General features: G+C 38.2%; 1 protein-coding gene across 1 annotated transcript in view; it reads right to left on the bottom strand.

Annotated features, from left to right (window-relative positions):
• Window positions 1-7,048: 7,048 nt before the first annotated feature.
• The window catches only part of CPS1 (carbamoyl-phosphate synthase 1), a 355,746-nt gene continuing 344,120 nt past the window's right edge, over window positions 7,049-18,674 (bottom strand). The window contains exons 43-46 of the mRNA XM_054506025.2: window positions 11,609-11,668; window positions 10,541-10,653; window positions 9,068-9,197; window positions 7,049-8,329 (exon numbers count right to left, since the gene is read on the bottom strand). Coding sequence (XP_054362000.1) covers window positions 8,231-8,329; window positions 9,068-9,197; window positions 10,541-10,653; window positions 11,609-11,668 — 402 coding nt within the window. The 3' untranslated portion in view covers window positions 7,049-8,230. The remainder of the gene's footprint in view (window positions 8,330-9,067; window positions 9,198-10,540; window positions 10,654-11,608; window positions 11,669-18,674) is intronic.

The following is an 18,674-nucleotide window of genomic DNA, read 5'->3' as shown; positions in this document are numbered from 1 at the left end:
ATCTCTACCATAATCAAAATCTTCAAGTCAAAGTAACCACACTGCCCAGAAAATCACAGCATTGTCACAATGTGAAGAAGTATAAAGTCCAACCCCATCATACGTAGAAATTGTCTGCCAAACTGTCACTGAGGCCATTCAAAAATCCCAACTTGTACAACTAAATTATTCTTTATAATTGTAAGGTTTTGTTCAATATAATTATGTTATTTCTGACAGTTACATCAAAATTATTTTAAAGTGGGTAATCTGATCTTGCAGAACATTAAAACTTGCTATGTTAGTCCATGTAGGATAATACGGTACTGAAATACATTTTCTTATATAACAAACAAGAAAAATAACAATTTGTAATTTTATCTTCCTAGAATATGGTTGTTGTTTTTTTTTTCAGGGATTTCTAAACACTTTAGTATATGTGCTGCCGAAGCGAGCACGGGATTTCTAAACATTTTAACAATGAATGAATTTCACTTTTAAACTGCTACGAGGTCAATGATAACTATTGGAATGTCTCATTTTAGGGACTTTTGTTTCCCCTGGAATATGATAGATATTTAATGAGATATGACCTTACCCATGGACTGATCTCTTTCCAGTCTTTAAAACTGATTATACAACTGCCTGCTAGACATCTCCATTTGGATGTTCCATAAAAATAACAATAATAATGGCTAATATCATAGCACTTACTCTGTACCCAGCACTTTCAAAGTACCTCATTTATATTTTCTCAATCTACATATCACAACAACCCTTTGGGTAGACAGATATTCTTTTTTCCATTTTTACTGAGGAAACCGAGGTACAGAAAATTTAAATAACCTGCTCAAAATCACACAGCTACTGAGTGTCAGAGCCTGGAGTCAAACCCAAAAAAAAACCTCACTCCAGAGTCTGGCTTTTAGTCACTGGCTGTAAACCATTTCCATTCTGTTTCTCACAGACCCTTGAAACTCAAATGCCTGAAACAGAACTTAACATTTTCAACCATAAACCTGTTCTAACTCATGGGTTCACCTGTGCCAAAAACATCACATGACCTCTCTCACCTATTTGCCTAGGCAACGACATGGAGCTCTGAATCTGAGTACCCTCCACGCTCACCCAGACCCATCATGACAGTTTTTCCTTCCAAACACATTATTCCTCAAATTGGTTTCTCTTTCCTAGTCTAGTCCAAGGAATCCCGCCCCCCCCCCCCCCCCCCCCCGCTCTCTCCCTCCCTCACTTTCTACCTCCCTCCTTTCTCCTGGATCACTGCAATAGCCTGCCTCCAATCCTGGTGCATTCAATCTATTCTTTATTCTTCAGTCAACCTGAGTTTTCCAAAAATGCAAAAGTATGTCACCCTCTAACTTAAAACACTTCAACAGCTTCCTATTATCCTTAGTCAAGTGGTTCTTATGATTTAGTCTGTGCTATTAACCTAGCCTCACCATCAACCCTGGACTCACTGCTCCCGTCAGACTCCACTTCCTTCAATTCTTCAAACGCAGTATGTTTTCCTTGCCTCAGGGTCTTCATGCACCTTGTTTCCGCTGAGCATCTGCACTATAGAATACACCACACTTCTTCACCCAGCAAATTCTTATGTATCCCTTGGGTTTCAGGTTAGATGTTACTTCCTTGTGGAAGCCTGCCCTTACCTGCCCCAGGCATGTGTTTAAATGGCTCCTAAACTTCTCTTACTACAGCATGAATTAGGCTCTATTATAATAGTTTTTTTTAAAACTCTCTGCATTCACCACTAAACCATAAGCTTCACAAGTCCAAAACTGTTCTATTTCATTTAACATAGCTACTCAAAAATATTGTGAAATTAATGAATAAAGTTTGACACAAAAAGGCTGAAGAGAAGTGATAGATAGTATATACAAGCAACTACATACTCCTAAATTAAAATATCTATTTTCTACCCCCAAAAATAGATTTGCACAAATATTCTGTGTGAAATAGTCTATAATAGGAAGTTAAAAAGAACTAAAAGGAATGGTAAGTGACCATGAACTAACTATCATAGAGAAAGAATAAATGAAGGCCAGATAAATATAACTTTTGAAGCTCAATAAATAAGTTTTATTTAATATCGTGGGCATGGAGATATACACAAACTTTCATAAGATTACTGAAACAAGAAGTAAGATTGAAGATAATTATTTTGATCTGTGATAGTCTTGAAGAGAAAGTAGACTGAAGATTCAGGAAATTAAGGTTGATAGGTGTTCCCTTTACAACCTGCTCCAGCCTCCTAAATACATGAAGAGCAACGTTAAGTCTGGAGGCCAGTGGATACCGGACAAGGTCCCCATAGCCAAGAGAGGAAACGGGAACCCCTAAATTAAGAGAAGACAGGACCACAATCATTCTGATCAAAAACTTCTTACCATTATTATTTTTTTAGGATCAAAACATTGTGGATTCAAGTTTTGAACGTCTACTATCATTTAGGTTCCCGAAGTGTAAGTCAGTAAGACAATATCTCTCTGCTTTCTGTAGGCTCCACCTTCTGCAGCACCAGAGACTCATGATTGGCCCTCAGCTCTAGGTTCAGGTTAAAGAAAAAGGATGCTGAGATGATCTGGAATTATTTATAATGGGGTAACTTCAATGGATCAAAGAAAACTATCACTGAGTAACACCAACCCCGTCTTACGGACATTAGTACAGACGACATTTAGTTACTATATGTGACCGAAAAATTCGTGTGGTTCATGTACTTCTGAGAATATCTGCTTAAAACCAGCCTTCCATGGAGATTAGCATGGTAAAACTCCAAGAGAGTTTTACCATTCCCTGATGGTTCAGTCTGCACAGTACCATCTGTTGGCGTTCAGAAGTCAATGAGAAATTCAGGTCCACAGATTTCAACAGAACCGGGTGCCAGAGTTAGTAAGTTACTTCCTAAGCAAACAGGACCTCACACAGTACCCCAAGGCAGGTAATGATACAATTAGCACAACCTGATTTTTTGTTCTGGAGGCCTCCAATGTTGGGGAGGGTCAATTCAGTGTTGTTTTATCTTCTTCTGATACAATAAATAAGTATGAGCCTAATTTACATCAAATACTTATGCCTCAAGGTTTAAAAAATCTCTAAACTCCTATTCATTCATATTTTAACTGCAACACCACCATCTTTCCCCAGAGACTCCCTATATATTGGAATTGAGTCGGAAAGAAAGTATATCAAACCTGGCAAAGAATATGACATTATGTCCTCATTTTAATTAGAAAATATTTTTTTAAAAAGGATCCATATGTAAATCCTCTTGGAGAGATTAAAATAAATGTTACAATCTAATTAAATTATTTCATATAAATTTCACTTGCAGCTTTCTATATGGAAATTTGTAAAGAGTTATGGAAAACACTTAGCAGAATATTTCTGTTATGCTAAGACCTCAAAGCCCTGCCATATTTCATCCTTAAGGATCTTTCATAGGGAGGTAGAAAGGAGACTATGAAAGAGATTGTCAAATGCCCTTAAGTTTCAGAAAGGAAAATACAGTCATCTAGACACTGGCCATTAGAATGTTTATTAATAAAATATGTACATTTTTTCAAGTTATTTCTCTTCTTTAATAACATGTTTTGAGCTTGTTGGATTCTCTCCCCTTTCTGCATGTTGATATCTTGTCTGTCTTCCTTATGGCTGCCAACGGCACCAAGCTTTTTGTGGGAATTTGTCATTTGGAGACACAGCATCTTTGACTCTTTTGTGAGACTGCTGGTGTTGCTTCCTTTGATAAACAAAAGCCCTTTTCTGTGGTTTGTGTGGTTCTTCTAGGGTTGGCCTTAAAGAAATAATTAGCTAGACTGGTAGTTTCAGGAGAGAGAAAGTGGACCTTTAATGCTACCAGAAAAATCTATTTTTTGTTTCGGTCAACAATCAATAGGTTTTTTTGGGTGGCTACAAGTCCTTTATAAAATCAAAGTTGTCAAGACTCAAAAAATAATCTTTAAGCAACAAGAAGCATGCACAAATGGTGCTAATTTTGACTTGCTGAGGTTTTTTTCTCCCCATTACCGCATTGATCTCAACAGCTGTAGGTACTTAAACTCTCTTTCTGGAAAACCTTGCACCCTACATTATGCGCAAAAGAAGTAGGGACGATTATTGCTGATTTCTCACAGAGCCCTGGGAGCCACTCAGGAGGAGGATAGACATTCTTCCCCCTGCCACATTACCTTCACGCTCACCAGTCGCACCAGCTTCTCGTAAAATAGCACAGTAAGATTCATTAGGAAAGATGGAATTTTTATGTATAAGAACAAAGCGAAAAGAAACGGTAAGAGAAAGAAGGGAAAGGAAGTTGAGCTAGTCTCTTTCAAGCTAAGGGTGCCTCAAATGATATGTAATGAGAGGTCTTTGTGGATTTGACTGGGTATGTGTGAGCATTTATGGCACCTGTGGCTGTGGGGGGGGTCCACACCAGCAGTCATGTGGTAATACTGGTGTGTAATTACAGAGCACTTAACTGCATTCAGACATGGTTTGCTTCTCTGATAATTTCCACTTTCATTGTTCAAGAGGCTGCGGACACTCGTAGAAGCTGAGGTTCAAGTACCTGCAGCTGTTGAGATAACGGAATGTTGTAGGCTGTTTTTAAAAGTTTCCAGTAGGAATGCTGTTTAAGAGGGAAGTTTGACGGAAGTACAGGTAAAATATTCTACTTACCTTTCCAAAGCCATAAAATCTTAAATCTATAAACGGATCATTCTTTATTCCTCTTCTTCATTTCACAAGCTGGCTGAGCTCCTCTTCTCCCCAGCCAGTAGCGCGGTCTCCTTACATGCTATTAAATTCTCAGTATGGAAAAAGCTACTTCGATGATCTATTCAGCTCCACAGACATAGTCCCTATGTTGTCTGTCTGCACTTGTGATATATAACAGATTCAGACATTTAAAAAATGCGTTAACCTGTTTATATGAAAGAAGAAAAATGTTCCAAAAGGACAAAACCTGGCCAAATGTGAACACAAATCTGCTTCCATTTCCTTGCATTTCCTTCTGCCAACCGAAGCTCCTGAATGCATTTTCATTTGTGTTTGAAGTATTAAGTTTGAAACATTACAAAACAGAAAGGTAACAAAAACAAAAATTAATGTAATTTCATATCCACAAGGGAGAGAGTATATATTTTGTCTTCCATTTTCCAAAGACCCTTTATTTCACCAAAAAAAAAAATATGGACTTTATTTAGGAATAATGCTGCTTGATTCATTACTATTATTCTTTCTTTTTTTAAGATTTTATTTTATTTATTTGAGAGAGAGAAAGAGCACAAAGGGGTAGGGTCAGAGGGAGAAGCAGACTCCCTGCCAAGCAGGGAGACTGATGCGGGACCTGTCCCGGGATCATGACCTGAGCCTAAGGCAGTCGTTTAACCAGCGGAGCCACCCAGGTGCCCTCATTACTATTATTCTTCTCATTTTATTGTATTTTACAAATTGTCTGTTCAAATTAATATAGAAATTAAGAACCTTTATTAAATTCCCACAATACAAAACTTAACTATTGTTTCCAATGTCTGGTAGTTTCAGTGAGCAACACTGTCTCAAACCATGAGTTACATTTCCAAATTGCTCACTAGCAGCCTAATTACTTCTGGTTGAAGTGTACCTTTTCCCTTCCTCTGTGTGCGTGTGTTTAGATAGAAACAGATGAAGATGATGGATGGATGGATGGATACATACATACACACATACATAATACACAAATGTTAAAGTAATAATAGGGGTGCCTAGCTGGCTCAGCCAATAAAGTTTACAACTCTTGACCTCAAGGTCATGAGTTTAAGCTCCATGTTGGATGTAGAGCTTATTTAAAAAAAAAAGTGAGAAAAAGTAAATAGGGTAAAATATTACCAATAGGTAAATCTGGGTAAAGAGAGTACAATTTTTATTTTTGCAATTTTTTAAGTCCAAAATTATTTACAAAGTTTTAAAAATTTACATGTGGCTTACACACATACAACCAAGATTCTGGCCTCAACTTCTGATTCTTGCCCTCTTTCTCCACACATACCCCGAGCTCATCATACAAATTACTTGTAATTTCCTCCAATGGACGTCCTGTTTCGTTTCCCTGGGGAATTATGACATGATGTTCCAGATAACATATGAGGCCATCTCCCCAGAAAAGCCTTTCCCTGCTCTTTACAGGCAAGTTAAGTCTTTCTTCTTTGTGAGAAATGTATTTACTTTACATGTTTGTCTTCATTATAAGACAAAAAAAAAGTGAGACTGCACTGGGTGTGACCTTGGTCATGTCACTTTACTTTTGTATGCCTCTGTTTATTTATAATATGGAGATGACAGCACCTACTCTTAGGGCTATTTAGAGGATTAAGTGGGTTAAATCATGTAGTGTTTAGAGCAGCCTGAGGAATAGTAGGTGCTCCATGATGTTAGTTATTATGGGGGTGTGACGGTGATAAGTGGTACAGTATCAGAAAAGCACTAGAATGATAAGAGGGAACACCGTATATCCTACACCAACCATTGCAGAAACTTACTAAATATTTTCAGGTGAGTGCATGAATCGATGGATGCTCAGGGAGTACATTAATATTAAAGGGAAGAAGTAATGAAGGTTTCAACCACAGTGGTAACAAGGAGGAGAGAAGGAGAAAACGAATTTGCAAAGCCTTCATGTAAACCTGTATCAAGTGGTAATCCCTTGACTATGGGGTGAGAGGGAAAGGATACACAGTATTACGCCATCGTTATCTTAGGACCTTCACGAAGCCCCAATTTTAGGTGGTATTTCTGGGATATGATTACACTGGGACCTTTAGCACTATCTCCACCAGGCGATACGGATCAGCTTCTGAGAGGGTCAAGTACGTCTCTGTGTTATGCGAGACATTTGTTTAAAAGTTTATTATATCTATGTGGCGATCTTTAGTCAGTGTGTGGTTGTATATATTTGAAAGGATTCAGATCAAAGACAATATATAACCATATAACAACATAATAAATTTTAATGAGACTTATAAACAAGGTGAGGGAACAAGAAAAAAAAAAGAAAAATGTAACAGCCTAGGTGTCATTATTTTTAACATTGATTTGCTCATTTATATCCTATATGGCTTTTAGAGAAAAAGTGACATAATCCTGGCTCAAAACCGTGTTTCATCAGAGAAGTGAACTGATTTTGTTAAATCAGTTAAATTGAAGTTAAGAATATAATAAAATAAATGCAAGAATACAAATATATCGCCTCTTAATAGCATTTTATTTAAAAGTTTACAATTAGAGCACTTGTAATACACAAAATGTTTAAAAGTTACACAGGCTGCCTGTAGGAAGGACTTTTCTTGTAGGCAGAAGGAATGGGGACCTTGTGTTTAAAATGTGTGGAATTCATAGCGCAATATGGGGCTCAGTAAATCAACAGAATCCATAATCTGAAGGGAGTGGACATAACTTCCAAGTTATTCCAAAGTTGCCAGGGGTGGGGTAGAGGTGGAGAGAGATGGTATCAATCTGAAGGTTTCACTTGGCTCTGGTTTAAAATCCAAAGGAAAACAAGAACAGAAAACCACCTTAGCAGTATCTGCTATCTGCTGACATACTCCAAAACACAAAACTGCAAACCAGTGTCCTTTGAAGAAATCCATACTTTAAAGACCTCTGCCACTTCTCAAAGTCAGTACTATGAAAAGGAATAGGAATATTCCTGGGTGAGCCAGATAACTGAGCATAATTATCAAAAAGATGCATTACACAAACATCATTATGAAGGGGTTCATAAATTAAATCCATATTTCGTTTTAACAAATTTTTATAGTATTCTGACTTGTTAAAATGTCCTGAGTGTGGCAGATGCTACTTAAAAGCAATGACAATAGTGTATTGAAAGTATGTATGGTAATAGTTCAGAAAATAGAGCAGCGACATTTTCTACCTTGATCATCATTCATCAGCACCATAAAATGTTAGCTGCAAAGAGGCACATAGGTAAGCTTGGCCCACCAAAAATAAGGCATTAGAAAATAGATGAATTCTCATGTAGAACAAGTTATTTAGGAAGAAGTTTAAGCAAGGTTTGTAAAAAGTGACGGACAACAATTTGTGAAAGAAAAGAACATTTAGGCATAACCAAGTAAACTGAAAATAGTCTGGTGTCAGTATTTGTCTCTATGGAAGACGGCTGGGGAGTCCGTTCCTTTAGATCCAGTGTGGCTTGGGTTGATTTCAGCTGGAGCTGGGTGTTTATGCTCTATGCCATTTTCCCAGCACTGAACTGCCTGTAGTGGAAAAGACTCTTGGAGTCCACGTTGCGGGATTTCTGCACAGCTTCAGCAAAAAGTTTGGTCACCTGAAAATGTAAGGGTGGGAATCTTAGTGACCCACATGCCACGAAAGTGAGTATTTAATGAAGCAGGAGTGAAAGGTCAGTTTCTGCTCCCAATTTCCAAAGGGACATGTGATGAAAGACACAAAAATTTTTATTTATTCGGGACTTTCTCCTGTATTTCAGACCTTACCATGAATAAGCTAAGCCCTGCCCCTCAACTCCCCCAGGGATTAAAACCGACTCGGGGGAAAAAAAATATGATGGGTAGAAAGTTACTGAGTCTTGACGTACAGTTCTTCTCCGTGATAAATTTGGTGGGTCATGTCCAAGTGGAACTAAGCATACCTCAGGTGATCATTTTCTGTGAATTGGACAAGTGCTTGCACCGTGTCTGGATCTTCAGTTATCATTAACCTGTTGCTCTTTTATGGTGCCTTTCATTTAGAAACAATGGAACAAAAGTTTGTATCTTTATTCCATGCCACACCACACTTTTTATTTAAAAGATAATAGTATGGCTAATGAGAGCATGGCTATCCGTGGCTTTTGATTATTTCAATTGCTTGATCACCAGTTGTCTCAGTTAGGCCATGACCTACCCTAAAAGCACCATTATTTTAGATTCTATTTAAAAATTCTTCTCCATTCTGAATGTTACAAGAAGGGGAGAAGAGGGATGTGCATATGCTGATGAATACTCTTAAGGGTGACGCAGAAATAAAAACCTGCACGTAGCTGTATTTAAGGAAAAGAACATACCTGGAAATTAGTGAGGAGAGCAATTCCACTGTCAACAGCTGTCCTCCGAATCACATAATTATCATGGACAAACTTAGTGTTGTTATTGGGGAGGTTAATCACCAGGTCAATGCTGCCATCTCTAATCAATCTGGAAGAACAATCAAAATAAACAAAAGTTTGTAGGTGGCAATGTATATTTTATAATTAGTTTTCAAAATACTAAAGTAATTATTCTCTTACGCCACTCAAGTCAATGCCATACTGAGTTGACTGCCACTTGCCCTCCTCTATTCCTAAATAGATGTTCAAATTATACTCATTTGGGGGTTATAATTTTTTATTGTGTTCTCGAAAGAATTCTGGTGAAAGTCTAACTAATTAAATGGAAAGATTTTTCTTTCTCAAACGCTTCATCTATCCATAGAAGAATTGGTAATTTGATAGGTATTTACTTATTTTACAAGGAGGTTTTTCTCCAGTATTGAAGTCCATTCCACCTCCATACTCCCAACTCCCAGATTAACTTTACCTCACTGCCTGCTTCCCAGTGCCTCCAGCTAATGGTGTGAGAACACAGGTCACCTGATTTTGAAATAAATCACTTCACATTAGGTTGCTGGGCTGCTATAGGTACTAGGAGACATTTAAATGTCAAAAACATGAAGTAATGCTAATTGTTGTTTTATAAGTCCTAACCAAGTGCTTATAGCTTCAGTGGAAGTCTACTAAGGTCTGAACAATTTGCCCTTCTTTTATTAATTTGATAATGATTTATAGGCTGCCTTCTTGAGAGCCCTAACAAATGGTAGCCATTTAATAGATTGTAATATCCTAGAACAACTGAGAATTATCTCTTATGTACCTAGGCCATATATTTCTATAAGTGTCGATGGAATGTAGTCCCTAAAGACTCACATAGTGCACTAAAATAATATGTCTTACCAAATCTAATGACGACATAGCCTGAGGAATAATAACCAACCAGATCAGAGAATAGTAAATCAGGTAATTCAATGGCATTACCCTACCACTCACCACAGTCTCCTGCATATAGCAAGTGCTCAATAAATTGGACTGATTTATTGACACACAACCTCAGTGAAATGCAGCAGGTCAATCTTATATTTGATATACACATCTATATACAATATAAGCTTGATGTAAAATATAAAGTGCTGCATTACATTCTTCATGTCTCTCTCATCACTGGTGTCCATCCAGAAAAGCATCCTTACTAGAAAATATCTTGAAAGATGCTATGTATCACCACGTAGACATATGGCATTATACGTTATAGTAACAGAATGGTTCATGAGAATGAAATTTTACAATAAATAATTCAGATGAATAAATCCACAGATTTATTCATCTGAAATGGCTAAGAGGACTTTTAGAAGACTTGCAATAGGGTAAGGTGAAGTATTCACATCATGCTAGTTCCCGAAGTTAATCCTCTATCTGTAGGAGGATAGAACTCTGCCCAGTTCTTACTTTCTGATGGAAGAGAGGCTGGGATTCTGTCCTTCCTGAGAGGGCCATGCCACTGGGGTGGCAGGGACATTGTTGGCATTGAGCCAGTCTGACGTGGCTTCCGTGGCAAAGAGCTGCATTTAAAATGGAAAAGTCAGTTACTGTATCACAGGGAAGGCTTTCATGGAGCAAAGAAACCTACTGGGACACATCCATCATTTAAAGCATGAAGTATAAGGGGCGCCTGGGTGGCTCAGTTGGTTAAGCGACTGCCTTCGGCTCAGGTCATGATCCCAGGGTCCTGGGATCGAGTCCCACATCGGGTTCCCGGCTCGGCGGGGAGCCTGCTTCTCCCTCTGACCCTCTCCTCTCTCATGCTGTTTCTCTCTCGCTCGCTCTCCAATAAATAAATAAATAAAATCTTTAAAAAATAAATAAATAAAACATGAAGTATAAGAAAGTGGTGTATATGAGAAGCAATAATATCATGAATAGAGATTTGGACTCTCTGTCCAGAGTCATGGGCACTTTAAGTATTTTTAAAATATTCTAAGGAATGATTTAATGACCTCAACTGTAGCTGCTTTTGTAGAAGAAAAAAATAAAGAATTATTCATGGCTGAGGATTCATTGTTATCAAATCAACAAAGCCCCATGACCACAGGCCCACTCTGAGCCTTTGGAATCATCTTGTTTTACTGAACCGGGTTTTGCATGGAGGTATTCGTGGCAAAGAAGTTTTGCCTATAACTGCAACAGCTGGAAACTATGACTTCATACGGAAACAAGAAAAGGAAAAAGGAAAAATATACTGGAAACGCATTGGACCTTTGTCCCAAATTCACGTAAACTAAACTTTCTAAGTTTTTAGCTGGCAACTCCTGTGGAGCTCATGGTACCTTTGTTAAAACTAGTCTTTCTAATAATTTTATTCTATTGAAATTTTTAAACTAATCACGTTAGTTAAATCTTTCAAGTTGAAAGGATATATTTTGAGGTATTTCATTCCTTAAGATTCATTAATATTCTCTTTTGTGAATAGATCTCAATGCTTATAGAAAACGACTTGAAAAAATTAATATCACATACCTTGAAGCCTTCATTGTGTAATTGTTCAGCCACACCAAGGAATCTGGGACGGAATGATTGCTGAAATTAAGAGAATTTGACAAAATTCACTTTCTAGATACACTGCTTTTCATTTAGTCACATGCAATATGATTATTTACTCACACCATCATCCAAGGCAATGCCATATGTTGCCAGGTGCTTTAGATTCAAAGGTGACAAGTTCAATCCTTTACTCCTCCTATAAGTAAGTACGAGTTCTTACTTATTTCTCTGATATAGATAAGATTACACCCACATTGTCTTGCTCTCTACAGTCTGACTTTTCACCTTGCGCTCAAATTCCTTTACTCTCTACTTAGTCCACTTTGTCTGCAGATTAAGATCCACCTCAGTCCTACAGGGATCCTTCCCCAGGTCAGGGAGAATTTAAAGACACCCGGGGTAGGAGTCCAACACCAGCTCAGCCTTGCTAATCGTTCTGCCTGCTCAACCGGCTGAATTCTAACTTGGTCCCGCTCTTAGGAGACTGGGCCCTGTCCTAGCAGCTTGTGCAAACCTCCCTGCAATAAGTCAACCATTTTGGACTCAATTTTGCATTAACTTTAAAGTGAAGAGTAAAAGAATGGGCTCTGGAGTCACTAAGCTGCCTTTGAGATCCTGGCATTACCATTCATTTTTAGTGTGTCCTTAGACAAGTTAATGTCTTTGAGTCTCCATTTCTTCCTTTTTAAAACTGCAGTGAGCATAGTAGTGTATCTATTTCTTGGGACTCTACAATAAACTGTGTGACCTTGAGCAACTTACTTAACCTCTCTGTGATGTACTTTCCTCATCTGTTAAATGGAAATAGCAACAGTGTCTGTGTCAACAGGTCCTTGTGAGTATTTAATGAGTTAATTCATAAGTAAGCATTACTTAAGTGTCCATATAGGAACTTAGTCCATTAATAGTTGTTGTACAAGGTTACTTGTCCATTAATAGTTCTCATTAAGTATTCATTGTTATTATTAAGATGTTTTTTTCTTCAGCCTCCCAGAGGCTAGATTCCTGTCCCTGCACCATAGTTTCCAAGCCTGGCTTCGTCTACTGACTGTCATACTTCAAATACAAGCCAACTTCCTCTTCACATATATTTTACTTCCAGACAAGATTCCCTCATGTTCCATCTCACCATTCAGATATGTTCTTAGAGCCCATCGTTGTGAACTTCCTAGAGCCTCAGCTGGACCCATCTGGTTTCCAGGTCCTGCTTTCCCTGGACTCCTACACATTGTCACCAGAGTTCTTCTATTCTGAACTTACCCCCTTCCTGTGACCACAAGCCAGTATTTGCAAGACAGTGGTCACGGTGAGAGAAAAAAAGGCTAAGTCGCCTACCTAAAAGTCAGTCGCTTACCTTGACCTCATTAACTTGAATGTTTGAGTAACTGAGCTAAATAGAATATGAAAATCATACACAGTTAAAAACATATCTATTCTGCCTTTTGGCTGAACATTTTGGATGTTTTCCCTTGTAAAAAGTTTATAAACAGATGAAATAATTTGGTTACTTCAGTAAATGTTTTATAATCTATTTAGAAACCATATTAGTAACAGCTAAAAAAAAATCAAGGAGGTGATCTTATTTCAGAATCTTGGAGAAACCAAGAATTGCGATAATAAAACATATCAAGATCCTTGCACAATTTTGATAATGTTCAGCCCATAAAACCTCCTAATATTTACTTGCAGAGGCTTTCTGAGAACAGATCTAAATCCTAGGAAAAGACTCCAAAGACTATGTTCAAATATAAAATTCTTTCAGATTCAGGCCATCTCAATCCCAGAACTGCAGTTTTATGAGAGGAAATTTTTGGCAAATAGAAAAGATAAATGCAACTTGATGAATCTCAGCTAAGGCGGGCTCAGGGGTTATTCATGGACAGTCTTCTAGAACACAAATTGTAACCATGCCCAGGATAGTAGCTTTCCATTCCTGCTTAGGACCAAACAGGAAGAAATGGGCCTTAGGTGCAAGAAGCTCATGGCTAGACATAAAAAAGGAAATAAATAAGTATAAAATCAGAGTAACTCAGTGACATTAGGGTAATTTAATGAGGCATATGGCAGTCTCCTTAAGAATAGGTTAGGCAGAAGAAGAGGACAATGACTTTTCAAGTTTGATTCTGCTTGGAAAGCAAGGGACTGAATTAGATGCCATTTTAGGTCTCTTCACATTTTAAGGTTCCTTGAAATGTAGTAAATATGCATGAAATATTCTAAATGAACTTCTTAATTTTGTCAAATCTCCCTGATTTGGAACAATACACTGCAACCTTCTGCTAAACACAAGACAGACTTAAGTAAGCACCAGAGCACAGTAGAAGATGCAACATAAAGTTGTCCAACCACTTATTTATTAACTGATGTATTATATATTGAACAAACTATTCTCAATTTCTTAAATTTTCCCCTAGCAAAATGTCACTAATAATATATGGCCATGTGATAACATAACATTGAAACCATTTTCTAAAATATCATTTCGGAGCACCTGGGTGGCAAAGTTGATTAAGCGTCCAACTCTTGGTTTCAGCTCAGATCATGATCTCAGGGTTGTGGCACTGAGCCCTGTGTAGTGCTCTGTGCTCAGCTCGGAGTCTGCTTGAGATTCTCTCTCCCTCTCCCACTGCCCCTCCCCCCTCAAAACTCTCTCTCTAAAATAAATAAATAAATCTTTAAAAAATATATCCTTTCACAAGCACAGTGGTCCTCAAAATGTGGTTCCCCAGGAAATCAGCATCACCTGGGAACATGTTTTAAAATATAAAAGTTAAGGGGCACCTGGGTAGCTCAGTCAGTTAAGCATCTATTTGCCTTTGGCTCAGGTCATGATCCCAGGGTCCTGGGATCAAGCCCGCATCAGTCTCCCTGCTCAACGGGGAGCCTGCTTCTCCCTCTCCTCCCGGCTCCTGCTCTCTCTCGCTATCTCTGTCACTATCTCTCAAATAAATAAATAAAATCTTTTTTAAAAAGGTATAAATGTTTGGGTCCCACCTCAGATCTGTGGAATCAGGAACTCGGAGAGTGAATCCCAATAATCTGCATTTTAAGAAACCCTCCAGGTGATTCTGATGCACACTTAAGTTTAGGAGTAGGAGGGAAGAGGGACTAGGAGACCCATCCTTCACTCATTTTGTAATTTGAGGTGAAGATCCATTAACCTTGGCCAAAGTCACAATGAAAAATGTTGAGGAAGGAGTACCAGAATGTAATTTTTTTCTTTGCTATTTTAAAGTAAAATAAGTCAGCAAGTCCTCTAAGACCTGCAGATACCAGTCAGAACCTAATTATGGAGCTGTTTCAATGCTGCCCCCCAAGTGGAAAAGATAAATATCCAACATGACAGTATTGGCAGTTCCCAGCCGGGGAACCACTCTGCCTTCTGGTCTGGGGTGTCGGCTTTCATAGCCACATTATAAACTTCTATCAAACATGTATTGAACACTTGTGACACATAAAACAGCCTCTCTACAAAAAGAAATTACAGCTGTCAGCTTGCATCTGAGTAGCCCCGGATTTAATAGCTGATTGAAAATACCTGGGTAAGAAACCATTTGTTACTAAAGGTGAAAAGTACAAGCTGATTTATTTCCTGGAAAATGTTTATAAGAAAGTCCTTTTAAAATGAAAAATATATATACATTTCCTCCAATTATCATTTTCACATTATTCCAACTTCTGGCTGCAGAACAGAAAGCCAAGTTAATATTGTGTGGTGCTGTGGACTCTGTAGGGACGTCTGCACCAACAACTCTATGGTTGTTCCTAATGATTCTGTACTGAAGATAAAAGGTTATTCATGTCACTTGGAGTTGTCTTTTTCAAATAAAATGCTTGCTTTGTGTTTCTGAGCAATGCTGAAGCGCAGATGTCAGGATGGTGCTCGCCACTCCACAAACATCGCTGAATAGCCCAATCAGAGGGGAAAAAACAGTGAGTGCTCTTGATGTGCTCTAGAGTAAATCATTTATTGTTAAAGGGTGTTCCAGATAACTTCAAAACAGGGCAGAGTGCCTACTCATAGCAACTAAAAATAAATCCTGATAGGATGAAAGGAGGCAGGAAATATTGCAGGGAAAACAAGGATGATTTTGTTGCCATATAAACCTACATTATGCCTTTCTTATGTTAGGATCTAGGCCTATGGAAGACCTCTTGTTAGAGACCCAGTGCATGTAAGAGTTGACAAGAATCCTTTGACAAAATCTAAATCTTGACTTTTTCCCCCCCTAAGTTCTAGTTATATACAGTTGATGTTATGAATATTTCAAATTCCCCAGGTGATTTGTCCCATAGCATTTAACTTTGGGAGGGCAGAAACAGAGGGTCTGTGTGTATAAAGGAGTAGGGTGGGAAAGAGAAAAGAAAGAAAAGGTTAGGAAGACTACAGTATAACAAATTAGCGTGTGTGTGCCCTCACACACACACACACACACACACACTCTATTTACTAAACGTTAAGAAGTGGCTGATACTTGCTAGTAATACATTACTATTTAAAATATGTGTTGGGCGCCTGGGTGGCTCAGTTGGTTAAGCGACTGCCTTCGGCTCAGGTCATGATCCTGGAGTCCCGGGATCGAGTCCCGCAACGGGCTCCCTGCTCAGCGGGGAGTCTGCTTCTCCCTCTGACCCTCCCCCGGCTCATGCTCTCTCTTTCTGTCTCTCTCTCATTCTCTCTCTCTCTCTCAAATAAATAAATAAAATCTTAAAAAGAAAAATATGTGTTAAACTACCAAAAATAAGAAAAAAATGTTTCCTGGCTCAGAGTCATTTTTACCTCTCCTCCGTAATTTCTCTTTTTCCTCAATTTTCTCTTGCAACCTGTTGTGAAAATGAATGAGTTAAGGTATCTTCAATTAAATCCTTGTGTTCATAGCACGAAGCTGGGTCAAGGTGGGGAGATAAAGTGAAAAGGCCTTTCCCTCAAATAAATGGGACAGGTCCTGACTATCCTCCTCACTTCTCTATGAAGGAATAATAAAGCAAATTAACTGCAGTGGTGCTGGTTACCAGCGCTCATCTGTGCATGGATTCTATGCGGCATCAGGCTAAATGAATGATTATCTTAAGAAATCAAAATGCAGTGGTGGATTTCTTTCTTAGAACTTCACTCAAGAACTCAACAAAATGTGTTCCTTTGTATTTACTGGCCTTAAAGCCCATTTATACATTAGCAGTCCTTTTTTTAGGTCATTCTCATTTCTGACTTTATATATTTGAATGAGTTGATGTGAATTATTCTGACCACGCTGAATCATGTTAAATAAAATGATTTTTTAAAAGTACAATGCATACTGAAATATGGAACCTTAATTACTTTGTCCACAGTTTCTAGGAAGCCTAGGTAAGAGGCTGGGGTTAGACTTGGTCCCATGCTATCCAAGAAGATACCCAGTGAGTTTTCTAGCTATTAATGCTCCAGTTAGTATATACTGTCATGTTGTTCGGTTAAATTTATGACGCGTTTTTAAAAGCCACTCTCAGTGATAATCCACCAGATGGTGACAGAGAGGCTGTCCTTGAATGGCTGGGAGCAGCAGCTCTTCCTTGCCGCCCACACTGAGTAGGTCAGAAAGTGACTCTTGTCCATCTCCTGCTGATCAGATCTACCACAGCTACTAATATTTTATTAAATATAATTTTATATTAAACATTTCTCTATTTTTTTTGAAGATTTTATTTATTTATTTGCCAGAGAGAGAGAGCACAAGCAGTTGGGAGTGGCAGGCAGAGGGAGAGGGAGAAGCAGGCTCCCCGCTGTGCAAGGAGCCCCATGCGGGACTCGATCCCAGGACCCTGGGATCATGACCTGAGCCAAAGGCAGATGCTCCACTGACTGAGCCACCCAGGCATCCCTTAAACATTTCTTTAAATATACTTTTTAAACTTTGTAGTTACAATAGACACATATCTAAAGCCCTAACTAACGTTGTGCACTTACACACAAGTAAAAAGTTCTTTGCAAGAACTCATGTAGCTGTTGCAATACTGATCTCTTTTAAAAAGAATGTACTGAAAGATAAAAACTTCGGTGGGCAGAACCTCATTCCTTTGAGAAAACTCTTTTTACCCTACAAAACCCTCTTTTTACCCTACAAAACTCTCTTTTTTTTCCACCCATAAAGCAAAAAATTCTGTTCACTGATGCCAAAATCACACAAATACTCCATAGGGATCGAATTAATTTTTGCTTAATATTTCCTGCAGCACTAGAACCAAACAAGGCACAATTTTATACATCACTGCCTTCTTAAACTGGTATTTTATGTTAGCACTATTACGATTAGTTGTGAAGATGGGGACTAAGGGCATGGACTCCTCTGAATGCCCCCAGGTCTCACATTAAACTTTAAGCCATAACTGGAAGTTGGGCAAATACTCTCACACTTATGACTTAATAGTACTTAATACTCATCTATAACATGATGAGACTCTCATATGGTGTGATGTGTCTCCAAACTGCCATTATGCTTCACAATTGCAAGTCATCTTGTTAGCCTCTGCTCTAACTGTTCTCCATCTCCCTTTTAGCACCTTTATGAAGCAAAATTCCAAGTTGCTCTTTGCAGAAACTTCTCCAAAGCCACTACCCATCCAGTCTCCAGAGTCTAATTTGCTGATATTAAGACACCCTAATGAGATGGTATCTATAATAATCACCCACAGGCTTGAGAACACCTGGTACTGCTCTAATTATATTTTCATTGATTTTTATGTAACCATGCAGGGTTTGAGCTTATTAAAAGTATGGCAGGAGTGATATCTAAGACCATCTATTGTTTTTATAGGACCCAAGAATTACTAATCTTAAATGTAAGTGAATGACCAGGTGGAAAACATTTAGTATTTTTCAGGAAATTTACAAACAGAACAGTCTGTATATTCTTGCAATAATTATTCCAGGGAGTAATAAAAGTTTCCTGACTACCTTTTTGCCCTAAGATTTCTTTTTTTTTCCCAATGGAATCTACCTTTGTTGATCATTAGTGTACCGACATAATATGTACATTTTTTCCCCATTTTATTATGTTATGTTAAT

This window comes from Mirounga angustirostris, unplaced genomic scaffold (assembly GCF_029215605.1).
Source record: "Mirounga angustirostris isolate CCGP_5_RB_7025 unplaced genomic scaffold, mMirAng1.0.hap1 SCAF_3, whole genome shotgun sequence".
Classification (NCBI taxonomy): Eukaryota; Metazoa; Chordata; class Mammalia; order Carnivora; family Phocidae; genus Mirounga; species Mirounga angustirostris.
Note: the sequence above shows the minus strand (reverse complement) of the source record. Positions and strands in the feature narration are given on the sequence as shown.